At 38.1% G+C, this 10,555-nt stretch overlaps 2 protein-coding genes across 2 annotated transcripts; one reads left to right on the forward strand and one right to left on the reverse strand.

The window, feature by feature from the left end:
• The first annotated feature begins 387 nt into the window (after positions 1-387).
• Positions 388-4,286, forward strand: rpl24 (ribosomal protein L24). Its single transcript, XM_084022937.1, has 6 exons — positions 388-466; positions 593-668; positions 1,456-1,566; positions 2,912-3,048; positions 3,901-3,964; positions 4,155-4,286. Exons 1-6 carry the CDS (start codon positions 462-464, stop codon positions 4,233-4,235), a joined length of 474 nt encoding a protein of 157 aa, XP_083879063.1. The 5' UTR covers positions 388-461; the 3' UTR covers positions 4,236-4,286.
• A 1,026-nt stretch (positions 4,287-5,312) lies between these two features.
• Positions 5,313-10,152, reverse strand: mpc2b (mitochondrial pyruvate carrier 2b). Its single transcript, XM_084023577.1, has 5 exons — positions 9,771-10,152; positions 7,489-7,529; positions 7,009-7,093; positions 6,501-6,612; positions 5,313-6,383 (listed from the first exon to the last, which is right to left on the reverse strand). Exons 1-5 carry the CDS (start codon positions 9,862-9,864, stop codon positions 6,317-6,319), a joined length of 399 nt encoding a protein of 132 aa, XP_083879703.1. The 5' UTR covers positions 9,865-10,152; the 3' UTR covers positions 5,313-6,316.
• Between the last annotated feature and the right edge of the window lie 403 nt (positions 10,153-10,555).

The following is a 10,555-nucleotide window of genomic DNA, read 5'->3' on the forward strand; positions in this document are numbered from 1 at the left end:
TTGAAAAGACTACAGTCGTCGTCGTTTCCTACCGCCAGTTCAGGTTGTAATACAGAAAGAAGCTAGCAAAAATGCGTCAATGACAAAAAGCCCTAGAAGTGATGAGAACATTTTTTTTCAATTCATATTTGTTTCGTTTGCCTGATTCACCTCTTTATCATCGCATTATTAAACCAGAAAGTAAAAATATTGCTTGCCTGCTGATACGCTTGCTAGGCAACCGCCAGATTGTGACGTCAACTTGTGGTGATTGGACAAAGTATTAGTTTGATTAAAACTATTATTTACAAAGGTAAAAATATTTTGTATGTGCGTGTTACCTTTGGGTTATTAACAATAGGTGAACTTACAGAAAAAAATATCTCATGTTTATTAGTTCATAAATATATATTTGTGTGCTCTCAGTTCCGTTTCCGCATCCGTCATCTTTCTTTCCGGTTTTGTGCCCTCTCGTAGCCATCATGAAGTGAGTGTACAGAATAATATCAAATGCCATCTCAACGCTTAAATAAACATTCTAACCGTGTAATCTACGCCAACGGCAAATATGTACCCCTTTCTTCTAGTTATATCCTTTATTTGTCGTTTTCAGGGTCGAGTTGTGCAGTTTCAGCGGGTATAAAATATACCCCGGCCATGGCCGCCGATACGCCAGGATAGACGGAAAGGTAAGCTAACCATTCCACGCGATACCCGTTTCCAGCTGCTCTGTTTGAGGATACGACGTGAATTGTAATTTAGCGGATTAAACCTTGGTTTTCGTTGTCCGTTTATGTCAATAAATAGGTGTTCGTGACACTAGGTACGTCCTCTGGAATAGGCCCTGTTGGCTCCATAGAATGCAATGGCAGTTGCTAGCATTAGCTGCTAGCGTAAACTCATAGCACCACAACTTGGCAATATCAAGATAGTATCTTCAATAAGTATTGGACTGCTCTTTATTTTTCACAACCGTTGTGGAGCTTGTTAATGTTGACATAATACAAACGTCACAGTGTCTTAAGTTACAAGCTTTATATTTAACTTGCCAGAGGAGCAGCAGACAGGTGGTTCACTTAAATGTTACGTTTTGGAAATTGCATCACTTTATGTAGTACATTCAGGAAAATCCATTAGTTACATAGTTGCTTTTCCAGTTCTTATGGTTGTGTGAAAACACGCTCTACATTTAATACGTAGTTTACTATAAAATTCCCTTAAAATCCCTACAGTGAAATAAAAGTATTGTAAATGGCTTGTACAAACTTTCTGGTAATTATCCCACAGTCCGATCCCACAGTGTCACATTTTTGTAGATTAAAAAATGACACCTGTCAGTGATGTTGCTAAATGAGGAAACGTGTGTCTGAGATCTCTATTTACTGCATGCCATGAGGGTATGGTTCTGAATGTCCAAATATATAGGTATTTGTAAATGAACCACCTAAAGATTTTCTGTCTTTTTTTTTTTAACAGGTGTTCCAGTTTCTGAATGCCAAGTGTGAGTCTGCTTTCCTGGCAAAGAGGAACCCCAGACAGATCAACTGGACTGTGCTGTACAGACGCAAGCACAAGAAGGGCCAGTCTGTAAGTACTGCGTGTCTATGTGTATAGGAACCAGGTGTTGTGATGGGTTTTACATCTTAAATGTTGTCCTGTTTGACTTGACTCAGTTTTGACTTCACAATACCATATTGATGGATCCGTACTGGTACTGAGACTATTAAGTCAGCACAGTTTCCCACTCATGTACACTTATTCGTTTGGCTGCAGGTGGACGGTGTGCACGGTACAAGTCTGTGTTATGTGCTGTTGCCTGACTGTGTTTTGCAGGCTGGGCAGCAGTGCTCACTCCACACCTGCAGCCATAGAGACACTTGAGATCATAGTACTGGTCTTTGAAGTCTTTATTGACATCTCACCATTGGCCAGCCTCCAAACTCTCATACATGCTACAAAACCACTAACTGTATTATTGATTAAATTAAAGTAAGCACTTGTAAAATGGCATTTGAGCATAACAATGTAACAGCCATGGCACTTAAGTGTAGTTTTTAAATACAAATAAAAAAATATGCTGTGTCAGGGTCCTTCGCAATCTCTGTGTTCATCCTATTATGACTGGCTCGCTTTACTTTGTCCCTTATTACGACTTATACTCTGAAAACTAGCACTGGTTGTCCTGTCTGGAATGTTTTTGTTACATGCTGTTCAATTTATTTTATTTTTTTCCCCTTGTCTCACAACAGACAATAGCAAAAAGTACAATTTTGGTAAATAATGGCCGTAAGTTGGAGTCAAGTCTCTCTTCCTGCTGCCGTTTTAATGCACAGGCTTTCCATAGCTCAAGCCCGAGGGCCACCATAGCGTCATTAGAGGGGGAGCAGTTTTATATCAAAGTGAAATCAGTTTCTCTTACTGACTGATGTTGGTGTAGTTCTCTCCTCGCTCTGTCTTCCTTTTGTGAGTGTGTAAGCATGCATATGCTTGTCGTTGAATATTTGTGCGCCCGTTGGTTGTGGTTTCTCAAGTAAGAGTAAACGCAGACGGACCTAAATGTGAGTCTTATCATTGCGTCTTGACAGGCTTACGGTTGCATGTGGGACTCGAATGACGTCTGAATTTGCCGATTTGAAGTTGTATTGGAAAATTGTAGTTGGCTTAGGTGATTCCTCAAATAAATATATTAAAAATGAAGGTTCACAACAATCGTTTGCATTCACAACTGTATCTGCATAGTTGTAGACTGCAGTTTGTGTCCAGGTTCTTATTTTCATCCATCGGGTATCAGCTTTACCGATTTTACACCTCTGGTGGTTTTCATGTAGGATGCTCTTTTGTCATTCAGTGAACAGCGTTTGAGCTGGAGTTGACATGTTGCAGGTATGTGGAGTATCTTGTGTAATAAGTTCTGTTCATGTGTTTTTAACAGGAAGAGGTGGCAAAGAAGCGTACTCGTCGTGCAGTGAAATTCCAGAGGGCCATCACTGGGGCCTCCTTGGCTGAGATCATGGCCAAGAGGAACCAGAAGCCCGAGGTCCGCAAGGCCCAGAGGGAGCAGGCCATCAGGTGAGGACATAAGCGGCGTTTTTCTTCAAAATCTGGTTTCTTGGTTGCTCTTGAAACTGGCTGATTTCACTCAACTATTGAGGGCCAGTTATTTTAGCAGGCGAGACATAATGCACTTTGTAGGGCCGAGTCTAATTTTCCTTGGCCATCTTAGTAGTAGTGGGCCACAGTTGGCACTTCATTGATGTCCTGTGGGGGAAAAGCTAATAATCCGTCTCATTTATCTGGTGCAGATATCTGGTGGATTTATGAATTTTTTGCCGTGTGCTCATGTTTCACAGCTGTCAAAATGGCAAAACTATGATGGTGTTTTACAAGTCCACTGCATTTGTTGTAAGACCAGTGTGTAAATGCACTGCTGACATGCCTTCCATAGTGTATGTAGTACATAGGCAATCAGTGTTGGCTTCACAAAACCTTATTGATGGATCTGGAGTGGTTCCCACTCATGTACACTTATTCGTTTGGCTGCAGGTGGACGGTGTGCACGGTACAAGTCTGTGTTATGTGCTGTTGCCTGACTGTGTTTTGCAGGCTGGGCAGCAGTGCTCACTCCACACCAGCAGCCATAGAGACACTTGAGATCATAGTACTGGTCTTTGAAGTCTTTATTGACATCTCACCATTGGCCAGCCTCCAAACTCTCATACATGCTACAAAACCACTAACTGTATTATTGATTAAATTAAAGTAAGCACTTGTGAAATGGCATTTGGGAATAATGTGGTTTGAAATGTAACGTACATGGCACTTGTAAAATGTTAGGTGTAAATTAAAAAAATAACTTCTGAATTTGCCAATTTGAAGTTGTATTGTTCGCCATATTTATTTTTTTATTTATTTTTTCCTCAGAGCTGCTAAGGAGGCCAAGAAGGTAAAGCAGGCAGCCAAGAAGCCCTCTGCTACAAGTGCAAAGGTAAGATCTCAAGCCCCACACAAGTAGTATGGTTTTGTTTTATAGTTATTACTCTTTACAAATATTCAATCCTAGATGGTATTTTGTTAACATGTTATAACATATTATTGTTGAAATTACTATTTGTGCCTTTTAGAAGCAACTTTATTTATACTTGATTTAAAACGATTCAATGTCTTTCTCCTCCTAGACGTCTGCTAAGACGGCACAGAAACCCAAGATTGCTAAGACCATGAAGATCAACGCACCCCGTGTTGGCGGAAAACGCTAAATCTGACTTACTGTTTAGGGTTGTGAATAAAACATTTTTGATTAACCATCAGATGTGTCATTAGTAATTTTATTATTTTTATATATATGCGTGTGTGTGTATGTGTGTATATATATATATATATATATATATATATATATATATATATATATATATATATATATATATATATATATATATATATAGTCAGACTGGAGAGCAAGAATGCACAGTATTCAGACTGGGACCTGAGTTTAATTTCAACTGTACTTTTCCTGCTAAGATGAAGCAAACTGCTGTGAAAAGGCTCTTAAGGTCGTCAGTGCAGCGCCACCAAACCATAATCTGAGCCCTCAATAATTAAAAACTAAACTGTTTCATGAACTTGCAGGCCAGAGGTTTGGACATGAAATATATTCTGTTGTAAAAAAAAGTTTGAGGCTGTAAGCAGAGCAAGTTAGATTGATGCTTTTTTGGTACTTGTGTAGAGGATAAAGTTTTGGATAGTCCTGTGTCTATGCATTAGTGCTGCCCAGGGAAAAGACTGGAGTCTCAAAAATATGTACTGTTTTTACTAGACCACATCTAGTATGCAGCTAGAGACAAATACTGAAGAAGGCAGAACAGATTCAACTTGAGTGTTGAACAAATAAATTAAAAACTGTTGTAGCTACTGATTATTTTCTCAAAGGTTTTGTCCAAAGGTCATAAACTGAAAAGTTACCATCGCTGACTCAAAATGCTTGTTTTGTTCAGACGAAGAGTAGTTTTTTTGCGCCATAAAAATGAAATGTTTATCAAAGAAGCTAGTACACTTCATGTTTATAAAATGCTGGCACACTTCAAATTCAATCCATTTAAACTTGGAGGCACCGGAAGCCAAGAAGTCCTCATCTGGGTCAAATGCCAAAAAACGTTAGATCCCACAATGTCCTTACAAAAACTCAATTCTTTTTTGTTGGAGAAAGAAAGTGAAAGAGCTCAAAACTAACATCTCAAGACACATACTTATGTACTATTAACCATGACGAGTAAATTGATCTAAATGTGTCAGTCAATACATTTGTTAACTATGAGACAGCCATAGTTTAAGTCATCTGCAGGTGTTTCACTGGATTTATTAGCATCACATTGCCACATAGCCATTTGTTCAAACAGTCAGCAGGTCAAGACATTTAAAAGTGATGACACAAATTATTGCTCTAATATTCATGTGATTATAATGTTGGGAAAGTGTCAATGAAAGAACTATTTTTACACAAAAAAATATAATCAAGAGCCCCGTCAGGGTTGGATTTGTTGACTCTGTAACAATCAATAAAAAGCTGCACAGGTTAAACGTGCCATTGGTGTAAGTTTTCCTGATAAATAATCAACAAATAACAGCATGGTTCTATCGTTTTTAGTACAAGAGATTTTTTAATCAAGTGATTAATAAATAGTGATGATAATGATTTACTCTCACACAGATTAAAGCCATTAAAACGGAAGGAATCATTACATGGTCATTATAATGATTTAATCGCTGAGGTACAGACGCTGTGACTAACTTATTATAAATAAGTAATTAATAAAGATTAATGTGATGAAATTTAATTTGGAATAATTTCTTCAAGCAACTTCCAACACATCCATGATACATGACTTACATTTTTGGGAAAATTAATGCATGAGGTACTGATTGCTACACCTGAAAAATGATGATGGTAAAAAGCAACACAAAAAAAACTCCCAACTAGTGCACGAGACATAAAGCATGAACTGAATGAATGTACAATCATACAAGTTGTTGAATAAGTAATACTTGTGCGTTAATGACCACAATTGTTGAGTGTGTTGTGTCGACTAGAGTTTAAAAAAAAAACCTGGTTCTCTCTCTTTTATTTGTTTTTTCACACCCTGAGGAAATTTGAAACTGAATGAAAGGTGCACATTTCCAACAGGGAACACAGGCTTCATGTGGTAGGATAATGGTTATGGCATGGTTGTTATGGAGACAACATGGGACGATGTAGAGATGATGGGAAGGGGCAGGTTCATGCCCAGTTCGAAGTCTCCCTTTCAGTCCACTGAAGGAAGTGGAGCCTTTGCAACAGAAGCACTCAGGATTCTGGAGCCTCTTTAGCCTCTATAGCCTCTATAGCCGCTGCCTTCTGGTCCTGGTTGTGCCTAGAGAGAATTAGAGAAGAAGAGATAACATTAAGATTTAAAGCTGGACTCAGTTAATTTCATGTGCCATTTGGTGATAATACGGTCAGTTATATGTGAATTAAACACTTAACAAACCTCCAGATCCTGTAGAGCTGGGAGGCTCCTGCGCTGCCGACAAAGAAGTTGACACAAAACAGGTTCCAGTTCTTGGGGATTATGACCAAGGAGTATCTGGACCAGATCAGGCCTGGAGGAAGAAGCAGTGAGAGAGTTGAAGGTTATGTACACTATTGGTGAACCAGCTTGTCGTTCATGAGAACAGAGTCGATGTTTTGGCAAAAGTGTAACAGATAAGATTTGTTTGAAGAAACATATTGCAAAAGCAGATGCATCAGGCAACCTTTAGCACAGATTGTTCACATTCTCCCTGAACACTGAACTGATAAAACTGGTTTTAAAAGTAGATAAATAATTCATAGCGGTACTTAAGTGCAGGACAGGTAACTCAAATTAGTTGCAATGTTTTCTCCTACCAGTTTTCCTGGACTACGTCGTCTCTACTTTAAAGTTAAATAAATTTATGCTGCAACCGGAGATATTTAAGGCTCCTATTGGAGTTCCCATTAAATGTATTTGATCCTACCTGTGGCCGTCAGCACTGCAGACTGGGAGGTGCTCAGTTTGTCTGCTGGTCGAGTCATATCAGCCAAACCAGCTCCAACAAGACCCTGTGGAGGTGAAGAGACCACCACCAGAATGATTCCCAGCCTAGAGCTCACAAGAAGATTAACAGCAGAGGAAAGCAGAAACACACATTTCTGCTTTCTATATATATATATATATATATATATATATATATATATATATATATATATATATATATAAATATATATAAATATATATATATATATATATATATATATATATATATATATATATATATATATATATATATAAATATATATAAATATATATATATATATATATATATATATATATATATATATATATATATATATAAATATAAGAGTTTCATGGAGACAAAACATTGTTTTCACAAGTCAAACAGAATGAGAACAACTGCTCTAAGGAACACAATTAACCTGTGTGACAATACACTTACCCATTTAAACACTGGGGCCCAGAAGAAAACCGTTTTTGGACCTGAGATTTCAAAGAAAAAAGAAAAAACAAGAGGAAAACATGAAATGTGGCAGTAATGTTCAAACAGCTAACATTACGTTATTTGGTGTCATTTCAGTTTTTCAAGGTTTTCTGTCTGAGGTTTAAAGATTATCCATATTCCATGCAACCGAGCCAGAGTACCTGCGTGACAGATAACTAGATGCCTCAGCATGTCCAAACACACTAGAAGCAAACACAAATAAAGTCAATCAAGTCTACGGTTTGCTTCACAACAAGATGAAGAATAATTTGAGGAAACAAAAATCTGCTGGTCTGGAATCTATTTTCCTCATATACGAATATTTTTCCAATGTAAAATCATCAACTGATCAGATTAACTCTCCAAATTATAGAATTTAGCTATAACACAAGCCTTACAGTTGAAATGCCACATGCAAATTGTGTCTGTGAGGCGTTCTATGTTTTTATAGCAATACCTTTGAACTCCTCAAATTCCAAACTTACCACCACAATAAACAATGCAGTATTGGTTTTAGGACAACAAAATATCACATCGTCAGAGGGATGCCATACCGTCAAACATCAATGAATGTGGCAAACCCATGTTAAACATTAACTGTTGTATTCAAGTACATTTTACAAGTTGATATTACACAATGTGGTTAGATTTCATTGAGGTTTTAATGAAACTGGTGCAATTAGCCACTGCACCAGGATGGAAAAATGCACATTAGCACCATAAAAAAAGCTGCTGGTCTGCAATCAGCTTTCCCCACATTCCTGCATAATACTGCAGGCTAAACAAAAAGCATGACTTCTGACTGGGTGCCAATCATAGCCGAGGGAGGCGGCTTGAGTCGCCGCCCCTTCGTACCTGTTCATAAAGTTGACCTTGACAGCCAGAGCTCCAGTACTGTTTCAGACAAAACAAAGACCAGTGTCCCCAGTGACGCCAGTAACTCCCTAATCTCAGTACACTCTGGATCGGTGTCCCAGAGAGCTCAACGTGTGTGTGAACAAGTTGTACTTTCAGAACATGAGAAACACAGTCAGTTTATTAGGTACTCTTATGTAAACATAATGCTGTGAATACTATATACTACTTTCATGAAGGTTATAATGTGTTTCACTTTAGATTGTTTTAGAGAAATGTAATTGTTTTGTGTATACTGGGAGATGTTGCTGCAACAACTAGCCTGCCCTGTGCCCTCGTTTCCAGAAAGCGGGTTGACAAAATACACCTTTGTGAAGGTAAGATTTATTTGAGGGCCGTTTTATAAAACTGCATTTGTCTGAGCGAGGCGTATGCCTACCTTTTAACTGGACACGACTTCAGTATTAAACATTATATCACAAGATTTCGACAAATCATATTCAGAGCTTAAACAATAAGTCGATTAAGACAGAAAATGATTCAGTGACTTTCAATTAAAACATTATTCCTTATAAGTCATTTTATCAAGCAAAAACTGAACATATTTGTTATTTTATTCCCTAAAAATAATGTGTTTAAGGACAGTAAAAACGCTAAACAAAGAATCAATACCCAGATTAATACATACTATATCACACCCCTATAACTTTACCATGTAATTACTTTTATTCCCTTACTTTGTGTGACTCCAAAATCGAATTTTGCATCATGGAATCAATTATCATACCATTATTATAATTAGTATCAATATCATAATATGACCAAGGGATCTTATACAACTGTTAGTGGGCTAATTGCTTTGATCATGAGTCAAGACTCCTCACAGTCATTGTCCAGTTCATGGGTTGTAAACCATACTGTATTTTATTTGTAGAAATTGATTTGATGACAATAACATGACAACTGTGCTGGTTAATGAAAAACTGAAATTAAAGTACTTTTGGAGTTTTATTTTTATGTGGCAATACCTTTGAACTCCCCTCAAATCCAGAACTTAGTATCACAATAAACACTTCTTGGCTGCTAACTTGTCCATGTCATAAACTCGGCTCTTCTATACACAGTCTGAGCTTCTTAGCTGGTGTTATCCCGGTAGATCATCCCGGTAGATCAGAGTCTCCCAGAGCAACACTGACACATCGATACAACGGCTTCCATACAGCTCAGACATCAAGAATAGACACGAGCTGCTGTTTAATCCTCCACACGACCAGCGCGTCCACTTCCACCCAAACAGCTTGACAGCATCAGGCAGCCACCGAGAGACAACACACACACACTGTCCCAGCCTGCCTAGCAAGAACCGGGATTATAAACTGCGTTACCTGCCGGGTGGTTGTATAGAGGTCTCAGTTTGGCGGGCAGCATGTGCTCGATCTTATCCAAAATCCTGTGATAGGACACTCTCAGCGCAGCCATGATTGTAGATGTTCTGATGGGGAAATGAAGACACTAAGCAGAACTTGAAGCTAGCGCGCTTAACCGTTAGCTAGCTAAGGACTTTTCTTAAAGACGCAGAATTTAAAAATACTAAAACTAAACGTTTGACTTCGTCTATTTATACGATGTTATCAAATGAATGTATGCCAGGTAGGTAAAACGATCTGAGAGGATGCTCCCGTCCTACTGTCGACCTTCCCCCGGCTCCACTGTCAGCATGCTAGCTCTGCTAGCTTGTCTCAGTAGCGTCAGTCTGACCGATGAGGTGACTTTCTGTACGATGCAACCTACCGCGCGAGAGGCGGGGTTACGTGTTATCTTCATCCTCAGTGGTCCACCTTGTCAGAACCCCAATATGATTGGCTTAGAAAGCAGTGTTTCTTTTAACGCTCGGCGTATCCCAACGGAGTGGAGACAATTCCTTTAAAAAATGTTTTAAATTAAAAATATTTAATCAAAAATCTAATTTCAGAGCTGTTTTTGAAGAAATTGCTAATGTTTTTATATTTTACCCCACAAAAAATCGCGAAGGTACATATTTGTTCTTAAAACCTCTTAAATCAATACACAAATATTTACACAAAAATAAAAAGTGTATACACAATAAAATGTTACAGTTGCGATCCTGAAGGATCTAGAATGTAATCTGCTTTTATCCTTTCATTATATT

This window comes from Eutrigla gurnardus (genome assembly GCF_963514095.1).
Source record: "Eutrigla gurnardus genome assembly, chromosome: 12".
NCBI lineage: Eukaryota > Metazoa > Chordata > Actinopteri > Perciformes > Triglidae > Eutrigla > Eutrigla gurnardus.